The sequence below is a fragment of the Mustela nivalis genome (genome assembly GCF_964662115.1).
Source record: "Mustela nivalis genome assembly, chromosome: 15".
Lineage (NCBI taxonomy): Eukaryota > Metazoa > Chordata > Mammalia > Carnivora > Mustelidae > Mustela > Mustela nivalis.
In genome coordinates this window covers 65,285,654-65,303,421 of record NC_139034.1, presented here as the reverse complement: position 1 = coordinate 65,303,421, position 17,768 = coordinate 65,285,654, and the positions used below count along the sequence as shown (strand labels likewise).

Below are 17,768 nucleotides of genomic sequence, written 5' to 3'. Positions count from 1 at the left end.
TGGTCATGTAGAATCTTTGTAGTATCCTTCACATTAGCATGTGTGTGTGTGCATAACATTGTATGGATAGCAGCTTCAACCCATACTCTGGCGTTCAAGCCTGCCTTTCCTAATCATCTGCCCTATTGATTTTGGATTTTCCTAGCCAAGCCAACATACACAATTGCATAATCCAAATTCCTTGCAATCAAGTGAGCAATTTCTCTCCCCCCGCTCTTTCACACTCTCTCCCTATATAGATAGATAAAGACATATGTGTGTATATGTCTCTATATATATCTTTATATATAATGAATATTTATAAATGTTACAATCCATGAAATCAACAAATCGATTATTACCAGAATCCTAGAATACTCTTATGTGCTTTAGCACTTTATTTCTTTCCTCAAAGTGGTACTCTCGCTACATATCCTGACCTTTTCGATAATGAAAATGTGTATTACCTTACAGATTTTACCCCCTAGATATCCATCTCTAAAATTTACATTTGAGTTGCGCTAATTTTAAAAAAATAGAAAAGGAAGTATACTGGATGTATTTTTTAGTTTTTTTGCTTGTTTCACTCAATAACCTATATGTATGATTCATCTATGATTTGTCATGAAATCATACTTGTTGTATGGGCCAATTTATATGAACTTATCAAAATTTATGAATCTATTCATGCTTTTTTACGTTTTATATCTATTGCAAACAAGTCTGTCAGAACTTTACATGAGCATATAGGGGATGCATAAAATAATTTTTATTGGAAATATATATTTAATGCATATATATGTGGGTGTATGTATGTATATGAATATAATTTCAGGGTCTTAAGAAATGCTAAAACTCCTTTTTTTAACTTAAATATAATTTATATACCATAAAATTCACCATTTGTAGTATAATGTTCATTGGTTTTTAATGCAGTTAATAATTTTGTGCAGCCATAATCACAGTCAATTTTAGAATATTTTCATCACCCAAAAGCTACCCCATAGGCTTTAGCTGTCTTACCAATATCCTCTTATCCCAATCTTACTTATAGGTAACTTTTAATGTACTCTTTCTATAGATTTGCCTATTCTGGAAATTTCATGTATATTGAATGATGGAGCATATGGATTTGTGTTAGCTTCTTCCACTGAGCATACTGTTTTCAAGATTCATCCATGCACGTGTGAGTAATTCATTCGTTTTTATGACCAAGCAATATTCATTTGTCCAGATATACCACATTTTGTTTATCCATTTATCAGCTGATGGCCATTTCGATTGTTTTTGCTTTGTGACTATTATAAATACTGTTTCTCTGAGCATTTTTATATAAATTGTTGTGTGGACATTTGTTTTCAATTCTCTTGGGCTACAGTTCATTTTGATTGGGTACTGATGCATACTTTTTAAGAGTAAGTGTATCAATACCCACTTTCATCAACTAGATGAGACTTTCTGTTACTACACATGCTCACCAAAACTTGGTATTGTGAGACTTACATTTCATCCAGTTTGTTGAATATGTTGAGGTTATCTCATGGATTTTATTTTATACTTCAGTGATAACTGAAGTTGATCATGGTTTCGTGAGCATGTTGGCCATTCAGATTTCCTCTTTTGTGAAGTGCTTAGTCAATTATTTTGCCAAAATTTTTCTACTGTGCAATTGTTACTGACTCAGGAAAACTTTTTACATATTTGGAAACTAGTCCTTTGCTGGTTTGTGTTAAAATAATTTTTCTACCATCATTTGCCTTTTTACCCTGTCTTTTGAGTATTAATGTCATTCATTTCAATAACTTTAACAAATTATTTTTATGGTTGTTTCCTGTGCCTTACTAAATCAAGTATGCAAATGGTATTTTTCTATATTACCATTAAGTATATTTTTTCTTTTTTTATTTAGCTATTTGATACATGAAACTTTTTTGTGTAGGATTAAAGTGGTAATCCAGTATTTTTCAACAGTATTGTTCAGTAATTTCAGCACAATTAATTGAAATGTTCATTCCCCATTGTGCTGCATTGCCACTTACATTATATATCTAGTGCCCATATAAGCATGGCTGTTTCAGTTTTTATTCTCATACACTTGTCTGTGTGTGTATACTTGCAGCAAGATCACACATTCATAATATATCTTGATTCCTTGTGCAGGCATACCTCAGAGATACAGTGGATTCAGTTCCAGACCACAGTGATAGTGATACCACAATAAAGAGAGTTTCCCAGTGCATATAAAAGTTATACTATATATATATATATATATATATATATATATATATATATATATATATATTTTAGTCAATTGCATGTGCAATAAAGTGTCTACATAAAAAGTATATACCTTAATTTAAAAATACTACTAAAAATACTACCCATCATCAGAGCTCTCAAGTCATAATCACTTATCACTGATCACTGTAACAAATATAATAATAATGAAAAAGTTTTTAAATATTGTGAGAATTACCAAAATGTGATACAGAGACTCGACGTGAGCAAATGCTTTTGGAAAAATGGTGCCAACGGAGTTAGTACAGGAGTGCTGTAAACCTCCAATTTGTTTTTTAAAAAAGTAAAAAACAAAACAAAACAAAACAAAAAAACCCACAGTATCTGTGAAGCAGAATAAAACAAAACACAATAAAACAATGTGTGCCTGTACATCAAGTCCCTCATCTCACTTTTCTTTTTCAAGCAAGTATTTTTTGACCTTTTGTACTTCTGTAGTACAGAGTTCTACAGATTGTTTTATCAAATGTTTGAATTCTTAATAATCCTTTTTGAATTTTGATTGGGATTACATTGAATTTATACATTAATTTGGAGAGAATGTAAATTGTCAATATGGAGTTACCCAGTTTATGAACACCCCAAAATTTTCCATGTTTGATTCATCTTTAGTCCTAACAAGTGGTTTTGTATTTTTCATTGAGGACTTCTAAAACTTTATGGGATAGATCTCAAATTTTATCTCAATTTTTATACTTCTTAAAATAATCTCTCTTCCCAACTTAATATTTTAACTATTTACTTTGCTTCATTTAAAAATATTGCTGGGATATATGGGTATAAGTTTGCATGGTATTTTAGTACCCCGAAACCTTTTTAAATTCTTTTCTGAATCAGAAAGTAATTCTTTAGACTATTTGATATTCTATCAAATATGTTATCATTTGCAAGTAATTAAATTTTTGTTTTTATTTTTCTTAGTACTGTTATTTTATTATTCTTTGTCTTATGGAACTGACTAGATTATTTATTGCAAAGATGATTAAAAGTGACAATGAACAATAACGTATACCTATAGGAATTTAAAGATGTAGGCTTGAGACTGGTGTATCATTTAGGTCTTTTCCTGTTGGTTAGAACAAATCACCTGAGCGTGTTTGAGATTAAGGTGTAGGGAAGTGAATTTCATCCCTTTAGTGGGAAGACTAGAATCCCAATGCAAATGGCTATGGATTAAATTAAAAAATGATGTTTTAAGGCCATTGATGGACTCTTCAACCATTTATTTCTTTTTACGACTTTTTTGAAGATTACTTTTTTCCATGTTTCACCATGCAGCATATTTTCTATAGGATGTGGTTTTATTAGATGGACTGTTATCATACCTTGGTTCCCTAGAAGCAATTCCTGAGAGGGTTTGACATTCAGGATATTCTCAATTATCAACGCATATGAGGGGAGTTAGAGGAAATAAGATGGAGCAGAGGTAGAGGTCAAACTGCATGTATCTCCAATAAACTGTAGGTGACTCAGTGGGATTCTCTAGCGATACATACCCTATCAAAGTTGTCTCACATAAGGCTAAATGTCCTATTTATTGTACACTTACTGTGATGTCATTGGATACAGGTTGTCCCAGAAAGCTGGGACACCCTTGAGTGAGGCAGCTCTCTGAACTTTGCCAAACTCTGAAAGATCTGAAGTTGGAGACAACTGAACACACTTCTAGCTGCTGGAGCAGAATATGATTTCTTGAAAGGGAAACTGAACAAACCATCTCCCACTCTGTCATACCTGTATTACCTTTAGAAAATGTTTTTCCTTTTCCCAGCTGACTAAGAATGTTAAATATTATCAAGTTCTTTAATACATAAAAAATTTTTATAAACTTTTGTTAAATTATTGGAAGGTCATAATTTGTCTTTAATCTGTTAGTGAAGTGAATTGAATATTTTCTAAAATACATTGAACCTTGAATTCTTGGTATTAAATCATTTTTTTCCCCTTCCACCTATGTCTTTGAACAAATTTTGGATAATTTCTTCCTACCTATTTTCCATTTAACCGCTGGTTCTCAGCCATGAATTAGTTATAGGTCAGCCTATCAAATGAGATTTTAGCTTTCATTATTTTGTTTTTTACATATAGAAGAATTTTTTTTTTCTCTGAAAGATTTTTTCTATTGTTTGTTAAGTATTTTTTCTGTTTGAACTGTTTAATGCTATGACTTCCTGCAACCTTTGGAAGTAGGATGTGGATTTATTACTGGTTCCCACTTATTCTGTGGCTGTTGCCTTTTGCATCCTAACTTTATGAGGCAGAAGGCACCTTATTAGAATTCTTGCTTGGGCAGATCTGTGCCTTGACTTCTGTCTCCTCACTTCTAGTCTCCTGCACACAATTCTGTCAGATATAAAGTTGAGGGCATCAGTTGGACAAATGCTCTCAGAACAAATGCAGTTTCCCTCCAGCCTTTGGAGATACTGTTTTTATTTTGAATTTAGATTGCTGTTTATTATATTACTAGTTCTTTGAGGATTCTTTTTTTTTTAATTTAAGCATCTAATCTGCATCTTTTTAAATTTAAATATCTAATCTGCATTTCAGTTGTTTTTAAGGAAAGATTTCTTTTTAAGATAGACCTTTCTAGCCATATTACTAGAAATAGAAGTCAAATAATTGTATGAAAATGATTACTTAAGGATTATACAACACAAATTCTAACCAAATAAACCTAATGGTACAAACAATAAATTCCTTTATCAAACTCCCTAAAAGTGGGAAAACCAATGAATTGACATTGCATGCAAGCTGCTTACTATATTCAAATGCACGTGAATAAGGTACTTACTGGTGAAAATTAAGAATTTACTTTTTACTTACTTCAAATAAAGTATATATTATTTATTTCTCCACATAGTAGAAAAATACTGGAAAGGATTATTCTATATATCTTACGGATCATTGCTTTTCAAAGGCAGAGTTTTAAGGTTGTGAGATTAATTTAATATATCAGAAATGGTATTTTCAATGAGAACAGTAAATATAGAATGAAATAAAATAGAAAATATCAGAATATATTACACAAAGTATAAGAATTGTATATCATACCTTTGTTTCACCTAGATACAAATGTGTATACTGGACTTGAGGTAAAAGTAGTTACATACTCTGGGCAAAAAAGTTTTAAAGTCACTGCAATGCAGAAAAAGAATGAATAATAAAAAACCCATTCCACATATCTTGAAAGAAGAAGACCGCTCAATCCCTCTTGAAACTATGGAGAGGGGGTGCCTGGGTAGTCCAATCGGTTAAGTGGATGGCTCTTATTTTGGCTCAGATCCTGACTTCAGGGTTTTGGAATCACGCCCCTTATTGGGCTCCACGTTCAACAGGAAGTCTGCTTGAGAATTCTCTCTGTCCCTCTCTGTCTGCCCTGACCCCCACTCATGCGTGCTTTCCGTCTCTCTCAAAAATAAATAAATTAATAAACAAAACAAAACAAAACCCTGGAGCATACACTATAGCCTGCATTTCTAATATAACAAATGTATAATAATTTTCTGTTATTTAGAAGAGTTAAAATAAAATGTAATATAACATGGAGATATTAAGTAATCAAGTTTCAGGATTTAAATTTTACATGTCTTACCTTTGCTATCTATTTTTATCTGATTTTCTACCTCCATCACTAAATAACCAGTGTAAAGATTATGAACAACTTTAACATCTAAATTTATTTTATCAAAGAAAACTAAACTAAAAAAAGAAAAAGAATCATTTCTGCTTCTGGGAAAAATATAAGGCAGGTAGGTAGGCTCAACAGAATATTTTTGTGCTCCCTGAGAATTTCATTTATACAATTCATCACTTCTTCTGTTCCTACAATTAGATTAAGACAATTATAATTGATAAGCTCATGTACTATACTTGGCACATTCTAGTCTGAAAATTATCTTAATTTTGATATAAATTAGTTTTAAGAGAGTCAGAAACAAAGATGATTGTATTTTCACAGTGATATATATGAATACTATATGTATTACACATCAGTAGTCTAAAAAGTGCTAGGAACAGCAATTTTCATCTTACTCAATATAAGTAATGACTCTTACTGATTGTGCTGCATCCATCCAATGCACTGAACTACATTATATTTGTATAGCATATATAAGTGCAGTTTATAATTTGTCAGCAGAAACTCATCTTGCAATTAGTTTCCTGTACAGAGCTGACCTCATCGTTACTACCTGGAGAATGCCATCTAACATTGACAGCATTCTCTTAGTTAAAGATAGGAAGCTGTCAGGGTTTCCATTAAATTTATACTCTCAGAGGTTAGTAACTCTGCTTCTAAAAATGCCACTGGCATTAACTTAGCATGCAAGGTGTTAGCAAGGTAGTTTATTTTAAAAGGGAGGCTGTTTGTAAACTGTGAAAATGTCCTTCAGCTTTAAACAGGCAGCCAGACAGTCTGAATGTCTGCATAAGAAAGCATCTGTATTAATGCCATCTCTGTGTCCCTAGCAATCCTGATGATGTTAAAACCAGAAAAGGAGAATACTATAGCTACGGTTGACTCAAAATGTCAGTGTTACTAGTCCTTTATCTGATATGTCGTTTGCAAATATCTTCTCCCATTCAGTCAGTTGTCTTTTGATTTTGTTAACTGTTTCCTTTGCTGTGCAAAAGCTTTTGATCTTGATGAAATCCCAATAGTTCATTTTTGCCCTTGCTTCCCTTGCCTTTGGCGTTGTTCCTAGGAAGATGTTGCTGCGACTGAGGTCGAAGAGGTTGCTGCCTGTGTTCTCCTCAAGGATTTTGATGGATTCCTTTCTCACATTGAGGTCCTTTATCCATTTTGAGTCTATTTTCGTGTGTGGTGTAAGGAAATGGTCCAATTTCATTTTTCTGCATGTGGCTGTCCAATTTTCCCAGCACCATTTATTGAAGAGGCTGTCTTTTTTCCATTGGACATTCTTTCCTGCTTTGTCGAAGATTAGTTGACCATAGAGTTGAGGGTCTATTTCTGGGCTCTCTATTCTGTTCCATTGATCTATGTGTCTGTTTTTGTGCCAGTACCATGCTGTCTTGATGATGACAGCTTTGTAATAGAGCTTGAAGTCGGAATTGTGATGCCACCAACGTTGGCTTTCTTTTTCAATATCCCTTTGGCTATTCGAGGTCTTTTCTGGATGGCCAACAGACACATGAAAAAGTGCTCCATATCACTCGGCATCAGGGAAATACAAATCAAAACCACAATGAGATATCACCTCACACCAGTCAGAATGGCTAAAATCAACAAGTCAGGAAATGACAGATGCTGGCGAGGATGCGGAGAAAGGGGAACCCTCCTACACTGTTGGTGGGAATGCAAGCTTGTGCAGCCACTCTGGAAAACAGCATGGAGGTTCCTCAAAATGTTGAAAATAGAACTGCCCTATGACTCAGCAATTGCACTACTGGGTATTTACCCTGAAGATACAAACGTAGTGGTCCAAAGGGGCATGTGCACCCGAATGTTTATAGCAGCAATATCTACAATAGCCACACTATGGAAAGAAGCTAGATGTCCATTAACAGATGAATGGATCAAGAATTGTGGTATATATACACAATGGAATACTATGCAGCCATCAAAAGAAATGAAATCTTGCCATTTGCGACAACATGGATGGAACTAGAGCGTATCATGCTTAGTGAAATAAGTCAAGCAGAGAAAGACAACTATCATATGATCTCTCTGATATGAGGAAGTGGTGATGCAACATGGGGGCTTAAGTGGGCAGAAGAAGAATCAATGAAACAAGATGGAATTGGGAGGGAGACAAACCATAAGTGACTCTTAATCTCACAAAACAAACTGAGGGTTGCTGGGGGGAGGGAGGTTGGGAGAAGGGGGGTGGGATTATGGACATTGGGGAGGGTATGGGCTTTGGTGAGTGCTATGAAGTGTGTAAACCTGGTGATTCATAGACCTGTACCCCTGGGGATAAAAATATATGTTTATAAAAAATAAAAAATTTAAAAAAAATGTCAGTGTTTAGTCAGTTATTGTGTCCTCAGCTCTCCATGTATGGGTTCAGTAAAGTATTTTTTTTTTTTTAATTGTAAGGATATCCCCAGATGAGGCTGTCAGAGTGATACTCCAAAGTATTAGATGAAATTTACCCTTTAAGAAAGAATGGCATGGCTTCACAGAAGTGGAAAGCAGAATGACAATTGCTAGAGTCTGGGGTGGGGACTAGGGAGATAGTGGTCAAAAGTACAGACTTTCAGTTAGGCATAAGGTAAGTAAGTTCTGAAAATCTAATGTTCAGCAAATTGATTATAGTTAATAATACTGTATTGTATATTTGAAATTGCTAGGTGAGTAGATCATAAATGTTCTCACTTAAAAAGATAACCATGAAAAAAAGAATGATATGGATTTTAATCTTTTAGTTCTAGGTCTAACATTTACTGTCAGCTAGTGAAAATTAAATTAACATAAACCTTAATTACTCAAATCGTAAAGCAGGAATAATAATGTCTTACCAAGAATATGTATACTGGGTTCTGAAAAATAAGGCATGTAAAATTTACAAACCAGGAAGTATAGTGTTAACATTATGACCCAGGATCCTTCAAGCAAGGTGCCAGTGCAGATTTCTATTGCCTGAATCTGAGGCAGACTCAGGCACTGATATAGTTGTAATTCAGTGGTATGTATCCCTTGTGAGGAGCCTTAAGGCATTCCTTTATTTTGGTTTTGATAATTTCAAGAAAGAGAGATTTTGTCTATTGGTGAATGCTTCTGTCAGTACCCCTAAAGTCCACACTTTTTAACTTTCCAGTGATAGAAGTCACATGGGTGTATCTGGCCAAACAGGGCTAACAGTCATAAGATTCACTGTCCTGACTGAAAAAATAAAAAAAAAAACAAAATGCACAGGATAATAGTTTTCAGGATAATTGATATCAATCACTAAAGGAGAATAGAAATAAAGAGAGCTGTACCACTGTCCCAATTTACCAATGACAAAGTTTCCAAGCTGCAATACAAATAAGGGGAACAAAAATAGAGCCAGTAATCTCTCTGAATGGAGGATATGAAACTAAGAATCTGCAGAAAACAAGGCCATTACAGTCCACAAACCAGATTATGGGAAATAAAAGAGCAACATAAAGAACCACAGAAATCTGAAATGGTCCTTACTAGTATTGAGAAGAATATTGACCCAAACATTTGTATAAGACAGTTACATTGGAGAATCACCCAGTAGATTATTAGGAACAATACTCAGAGCTCACATGGGACCAATAAAAGTACCAATCTTCAATAGCCAGGCTAGACTATTTTAAATTCTCACAGCATTGTGGGGAATACTAAGTTTCTTGCCTCTGTAGCAGACAATAAGAACTGCTCTTTTCTACCTAACAAATTTTTAAAAAGCAAACCTTTTTAAAATTTATAAAAGCAAAAAAAACTTCAAGTTAACTGTGTTACACAATAATGCTCAAGAATCTTTATATGGAACAAATAAATATAGCCCTCAGCCAAAATTACCAAACATAGAGAGGGAAGAAAATATTATCTGTAATAAAAAAAAAGAAAAAAAATATCAATCAAGACTGACTCAGAACTTTTACAGATGTTAGAATTAGGTGAAGACAATGAAAGTTACTAAAAATTAACCATATTTCACATATGCAAAAACTTAAGTAGATGTATTGAGGGTATGAAAAACTTTACTCTGAAGATGCAGATGCCAACATCTGAGGAACAGTTGCTATGGATAGAATAAATGGCCGATTAATTATTGCAGAAGAAAATGTTAACTAAAAATTAACATTGCTTAAATACATAACATGGAAAAGTTTCTAAAAGTTTTTTTTAAAAGATGTAAAAATCAATAAAATAGAAAAGAGCATAAGTATAATAAAATCCTTGAAGAAGAGAGGAGACATTGATAGAAAAATAATTTGAGGAAATGTGATTTTTTCCAAATATGATGGAAACTGTGAACCCACAGATCCAAGAAGTTCAGTGAATCCCAGACACAAACAAAATTCAAACTAAATTGCAGCAAGGTACATCATAGTCAAATTCCATAAAACCAGTGATAAGGAAAAAAAATCTTAAAAACAGTCAGAGAAAGACCTATTGTATACAGAGGAACAAAGGTAAAAGAGAAAGCAGATTTCTTGCCAGGAACATTGTAACTGAGCTGATAGTGGAGCAACATCTTTAAATTATAAAAGGAGAAAATTATATCAACACAGAATTCTAAGACCTCTGTAATAGCTTTTAAAATAATGAAAGCAAAAATGACATTTTCAGAAATACAAAAGTTGATCGCCTCTCGACCTTTTGGCTAAGATCATGTGCAGAAATACAAAAGTTGAAAAAATCAATCCCTGTCAGGTATACTCTACAAGAAATGTTAACAGTATCCTTCAGTCAGAAGGAAAAGTATACCAGGTGTAAACATGGATCCCCAGGAAGAAAAAATAGTAAGATAAATGGTAATGATGTGTAGTTGATGGATTATTGTTTAAACAAAAATAATACTCTGGAGTTGATATAGATATGTACATAAAATGTAAGTAAGCAGTACCATAAACATGGAAAAAGGGAAATGGAATATTTTTGAAATATTCTTATGCTATACCTCTGATAGCACATTTGTATGTAGGATGTGATAACTTAAAGCTGTATACTATAAAATATAAAGTACCATTGAAATAAAAAATAACTGTAGCTAACAAACCAACAGTAGAAGATGATCACAAAAATACTCAGTCCAAAATACAGCAAGAAAAAAAAGAACAAGAAAGAAGAGGAGGAAAAAAGAGAAAAAAGGAATGAAGAAAGAAAAGGAACAAAGAATATTTAAAACAACTAGAAAAAAATAGCAAAATGATAGACTTAAACCTACCACACCAACAACAGCGTTAGATGTCATTGGCCCCAAATCTCCAGGAACAGGAATAGATTCTCATACTGAATGAAAAAGCAAGAAAAAACTCTGTTACCTTTAACATACACACTCAAGATATAAAGAAATGGATTAAAAGTAAAAACACAGGAAAGTTATAACGTACTTTAATCAAAAGAAAGCTGGAGTACCTATATTATCAGATAAAATAAATTTCAAAGCAAATAATGTTATCGGGGCAAAAGAAATCATTGCATAATAAAAAAGTAAGCTAAAGTAATTAAAAATTTGGGATGCCTGGGTGGCTCAGTCAGTTAAGTGTCTGCCTTTGATCAGGTCATCATCTCAGGGTCCTGGAATAGAGCCCCAAGTTGGACTTCCTGCTCATTGGAGAGTCTGCTTCTCTCTCTCCCTCTGCTCCACCCCACCCCCACTTACGTTTTCTCTCTCTCTCAAATACATAGATAAAATCTTTGAAAAGTAATTAAAAATCCTAAATGTCTATGCATCCATTAACAGACCTTCCAAACACATGAGCAAAAACTAAAAAGAATTCTATAAAAAATAGACAATTTCACTTGTATGGCTACAGATTGCTATAGCCTATTTCCAATATTGGTAAAAAGAGTGGACAGGATATCAGTAAAGATATAGATTATCTGAACAATGCTATCAACCAAATTTACCTAATTGATATTTATTCAACACTACATACAACAGAATTTTTTTTTTTTTTTTTTTGCAGTTGCACATGAAACATTTACCAATATGATAAATATATCCTGGGTCACAGAATGAATCTTAATAACATTTAAAAATTCTATTTATATTCTATAAAATATATTCTGTGACCTTGTGGAATTAAATTAAAAATCAACATACATCTCTTTGAGATATCTCCCATAAATACTTGAAAAAGATAGTAATAGAGTTCTAAAAAAGGCATTGTTCAATTTAAAAAATATTTTGAACTAAATGAAAATAATACAATATATCAAAATTTATTGTTGGCTATTGTTAAAACACACCTCAGGAGAAATTTATAGCACAAAATGCATAGTAGAAATGCACATAAAGACACAAGGGTTCATATCAATAACATTTATACCTTAGGAAACTAGAAAATAAACTGTAAATGTAATTTAAACAATAAAATAGAAATAATGAAAACAGAAGAGAAATCAATAAAATGAAATTTAGAAAAAGAAAAACCAAAAACTTATAACTTTGAGAAGACCAATAACATTGTTAAACTTTAACTAAATACCAAGGAAAAAGTAGGAATATACAAATTACCAGTGCCAGAAATGAATGATATTATATCCCTATGTATTCCACAATCTGAAGAGGGTGATAAGTGTTTATGAAAATGATGGTGAATTCTTTCAAACTTTAGGGAAAATATTGTAATACAATTCCACGCAGAGTATTTTCAGAAATTTGCAGAATAATAATATTTTTCAGTTTATTTTAAGAGACCTAAATTACCCTAATACTAATCATAGAAACAGATTAGGAGCTAACAAATTACTGTTATCCCACATAAATATAAGTTTAAGTGATATAAACTATTTTAGCAAATTGAATCCAGCAATATAAAAGAAAGTTGTCGTGACCAAGTAGGATTTATCCCGGGAGTAAAAAGTTGATTTAGTAATCAATTTAGTAATCAATAATCAAAATCAATGTAATTTATCATATCAAACTAAACATAAAAACTGTATGATAATTTTAAGAGACACAGAAAAAAGCACTTGTCAAAATCCGACATCTATTTTTGCTATAAAATATCAACAATATAGAAATAACAAAAGAATATTCTAATCCTAATAAACTGTATCTTTAAAAAACTCTATAATGAATGACTACTTACTATTGGAAGTTACTGACCTCTAAGATCAGGAGGAAAGCAAGATTTTCTCCTCTCTACAGTTTTAGTTTATTTTGTACTGGAGATTGTACCCACTTCAATTAAAAAAAAAGTCACACTGATTAGGAAGAAAGAAATAAATATTGCTCACAGACTACCTGAATGCCAATGAAGAAATACAATGGACTTATAAACAAAAAAAATTAAATATAACCAACAAAACCTACAAGTATTAAGTTAATTCAGCAAATTAGTAATATCAATACAGAAGAATCAAATGTTTTCTATATAGTACCAAGGTACAACCCCAAAATGAATTTTGAAACAATTAGCAACAAATAATATGAAATATTTAGTGATAAATATGATGAAAGAGGTGCTAAACCTGTACACTAAAAAGGACATAACCCCTTTGCCGAGAGAAATTAAAGAGAGTCTAAATGAGTATAAAGGCTGAAGACTCTTATGTTGTTAAGATATCAGGTGTCACCATAAGTGACTCTTAATCTCACAAAACAAACTGAGGGTTGCTGGGGGGAGGGGGGTTGGGAAAGAGGGTGGGATTATGGACATTGGGGAGGATATGTGCTTTGGTGAGTGCTGTGAAGTGTGTAAACCTGGTGACTCACAGACCTGTATCCCTGGGGATAAAAATATATGTTTATAAAAAATTAAAAAAAAAAAAAAAAGATATCAGGTGTCCGCAAAGCGATCTATGGCTGCATAGGAAATCCCAATCAAAATTCCAGCAGGCTGGCCAATAAGCATATGAAAAGATGTTCAACATCACTAATCATAAGAAAAATGAAAGTCAAAACCACAATGAGGGTTGGGAGCATGGAACAAATGCCTGACTAGGGCAAGGGCTATTCATGGAGGACAGCAGCTCAAGTTCTTAAACAAAATTGAAGAAGCCAAGGAAACCTACGAAAAGGTTTGAAAAGATGAAGAAAATAATCTTCAGCTCAAAGAGGGTTTACAGAATATGGAGGCTAGGTTGGCAGAGTGGAACTTTATGAACCCTTTAAACATGCCAGTCTGTACCAGAAGTTGGAGAGTCATCCCCGAACAAGGATGCTGCTCACTGATCCTACCTACTGGGAGCTGATCGAGCTGATAACTACAAAACAAGCCATCTGACCTGGACACAAAACTGAGATCCCCAGATCCTGACTACTCTCAGTGTCCTGCTGGGAGTTTATATGGGCAGTATGAATGAGAGGAGGAATCTGGAACACCTCCCACATCTCCTCTTTCCTAGAAGGACACCAAGCCAGAACCAGTGGAAGAAGAATAAGAAGCAGGCACTGAAAGGGAAAGAGTTCGGGAACGAGGCCTACAGGAAGAAAAACTTTGACACAGCCTTGAGCCCAGGACTTGGAACCCACCAACACGACTTACATGACCAATCAAGCAGCCCTACATTTTAAGAAAGGCAACTATACAGTAAGAAGGCCATTGAAGTGGGGCAAGAAAACTGAGAAGACTATGACAGATTGCCAAAGCTTATGCTTAAATTAGCAACTCCTGCCTCAAAGAAGAAAAGTACAAGGATGTCATCCATTTCTATAGCAAGTCTTTGGCAGAGACTGAACCCCAGATGTACTCAAGAAATGCCAACAGGCAGAGAAAATTCTGAAGAAGCAAGAGTGGCTGGCCTGTATCAATCCCGACCTAGCCTTGAAGGAGAAGAACAGAGGTAATGAATGTTTTCAGAAAGGAGACTATCTCCAGGCTATTAAGCTTTATACAGAAGCCATCACACAGAATCCAAAGAGGCCAAATTGTATAGCAGTGAAGCTGTACAAACTCCTGGAGTTTCAGCTGGCACTCAAGGACTGTGAGGAATGTATCCAGCTGGAGCCAACCTTCATCAAGGGTTACACATGGAAAGCAGCTCCACTGGAAGCAAGGAAGGACTACACAAAAGCCACAGATATCTACCAGAAGGCATTAGATCTGGACTCCATCAGTAAGGAAGTGGCAGACAGTTACCAACATTATATGATTGCCCAGTACAACTGCCAGACAGCCCCAAAGACATGCAGTGATGGGCCATAGCCAAACCTGAGGTGCAGCAAGTAATGAGTGACCTGGCCTTGTGGCTCATCCTGGAACAGATGCAGAAGGACCCCCAGGTGCTCAGCAAACACTTGAATCCTATAATAGCACAGAAGATCCAAAAGTTGATGGAAGCAGGTCTCATCACAGTTCAGTGATGACATGCTCATCATCCCCTTCCCTTCTCTCTAGTGTGGAAAGAGGAGTTGGGACTGCCACAAGCAGTGTGGAATAGAGGGGTGAGCAGGGAAAAGTGAAAAACTTCTCTCTATGTATTTACATAGACCTATGTGGAAGATACAGAGACTCATATTCTCCATACTGGCACTGCCCAGCACAGGCGTGGTACCTTCCACTGCCCTAAGATTCCCTGTTCCCTTCCCTGCCCTAAGTAGCTGTCTTAGCTGCTCTCTCATAGTTGGTTATTTTTTATATGGAGCAGTGGGTATGTATGGGGAGAGGAGGCTGTTCTTTCCCGACCTCAGGTCCCAACTCTCTTCACATTGTTAACTCCACATCCCCATGTGTCCTTCTCCAATAATGCAGCCCATTCAGGTGTGATTATTTACTTTTAAAAAAAATTTCACCTTAAACCCATAAGGATGGTCACTATCAAAAGAACAGAAAACAACAAATTTGGTGAGTATGTGAAGAAATTAGAACCCTTATGTGCTGTTGGTAAGAATGTAAAATGGTACAGCCATTATGGAAAAAACTTAGAGATTTCCTTGGAAATTAAAAATAGAATTACCATATGATTCAGGAGTCCCACTTCTGGGTGTATTTCCAAAAGAATTTAAAATAGGAGCTCAAGGCATATTTGCATACTCATATGCATTGCAGCATTATTCACAATAGCCAAGTGGTAGAAGCAATTCAAGTGTCCATCAGCAGATGAATGGATAAAGACAATGTGTTATTTACACACAGCAGACTATTAGACAACCTTAAGAAAGAAGGAAATCTTGTCACATGCTATATTGTGGAGTAACATTGAGGATATTATGCTAAGTGAAATAAGTTGGTCGCATAAGGACAGCTACTGTATGCCATTGATAGGAAGTATCTTAAGTAGTCAAAATCATAAAAACAGAAAGAAGAAAGGTGATTGTCAAAGTTTGCAGGGAAAGGGGATTTAATGGTTGTAGAATTATAGTTTTGCAAAGTGAAAAAGTTTTAGATATCAGCTGTGCAAGAATGTTAGTATATTTAATACTACTGAAATGTAGACTTAAAAAATAGTTGAGATAGTAGATTTAATGCTGTGTTTTTGTGTTGTTAACACACATACACACACACACACACATGCACACACATACCTGGCAAGATTTCTTGTATAACTTGATAAGGCCATTACAAAAATTGATAGGGAAATGCAAAGAACTTAAAACAATGAAATCAACTTGAAAAAGAAGAACAAAGTTAGAGAGCTAGAAAGCCACCTGATTTCAAGGTAAACACTACCTCAAAACTTTACATAAATCTACAGTGATCAAGGCAAATTTTTATTACAAAGAAATGACTAGATCTAGGTAACAAAGAATCTGATAAAAGATACAGATATATATGGAAGACTGATTTTTGACAAAGGTACAATTTAGTGGAGGTATGGTAGTTTTGTTTTCAACAAATGATGCTGGAATAATGGAAAGTTCATTTGCAAAAAAAAAAAAAAAAAAGCTTTAAAACATCCCTCACACTTCATAAAACAAGCATTTGTAAAACAAGCAAATAAGAATTTGAAAAGATAGTTATTATGATTAATCATAGGAAAACTAAAATTAAAACCACAAAGAAATATCACTATCTAGTAGAATAGCTAAAATAAAAACAACTGACCATTAGCAAGTGTCTTGAGAGGAGGAGGAACTGGAACTCTCACTCATGACCAGTGAAAATATAAAATGATACAATTACTTTGGGAAACATTTTAGAGGTTTAGTATAAAGTTAAATATACACATACAGTGTGAATGAAACACTCTTCTTCTAAGTATTTAAGAGAAAGAAAACTTAGAGCCAGACTTCCAGTGAGTGTTCATAGTAATTTTGTTTGTGATAGCCCTAAATGGAGAACAGTCTTAGGGTCCATCAGCAGATGCTTGGAAGAACAAACTGTGGTGTATGCATATAATGGAATACTACTCAGCTACAAATAGGAATGAATTATTGATAATGCAAATGCATTGATGGAGCTCAAAGAAAAGGAGTCTGACAAAAAATGAAACACATACTCAGTGATTCTACAAATATAAAATTTTAGAAAATGCAAATAAAGCTCTAATGACAGAGATCTGTGGTTGCCTGGAACGAAGAGTACATGTTTGTTGGGCAGAAGGGAGAAAATAAATATGTCACGAGGACATATTTTGGGGTGATATCTATGTCCATTACCTGGATTGCAGTGATTGTTTCATAGGAGCAATACCTATGTCAAAAGGCACTGTTGACCTTAAACATAAAGCTATCTGTTATTTTACCAGCAAAAATGGGTTTACTTGGAAATAGCAGAGAATTGCAATTTGGAACAGGCAAAGTATGGTAAAATCTTAGGAAAGTCCAGAGAATAAAGGAGAGGATTGCTCTTTCAGGGGAGAAAAGGAAAAAAAAAAAAAAAAAATGAGTTGAGAGAGCTGTTAACAAACAAAAAGTCCATTGAAGTAAACCAGGAATTAGAGCATGGTGTGGCTATTCATT

General features: G+C 34.1%; 1 protein-coding gene and 1 pseudogene across 8 annotated transcripts in view; both read left to right on the top strand.

Moving 5' to 3' along the window:
- LOC309849073 (uncharacterized protein) overlaps positions 1-17,768 on the top strand; it is a 414,440-nt gene that overhangs the window by 16,429 nt on the left and 380,243 nt on the right. For all 7 annotated transcript variants that reach the window (XR_014303466.1, XR_014303467.1, XR_014303468.1 and 4 more), the window contains exon 2: positions 1,061-1,165. Coding sequence is in view for 1 of the 7 variants with exons in the window: in XM_082701300.1 (XP_082557426.1) it covers positions 1,158-1,165 (8 nt within the window). In the remaining 6 variants the exon portion in view is untranslated. The remainder of the gene's footprint in view (positions 1-1,060; positions 1,166-17,768) is intronic.
- LOC309848912 (stress-induced-phosphoprotein 1 pseudogene) lies at positions 10,693-15,230 on the top strand (annotated as a pseudogene). The gene is made up of 2 exons: positions 10,693-10,716; positions 13,870-15,230. The product of its transcript is annotated as a stress-induced-phosphoprotein 1 pseudogene (transcript).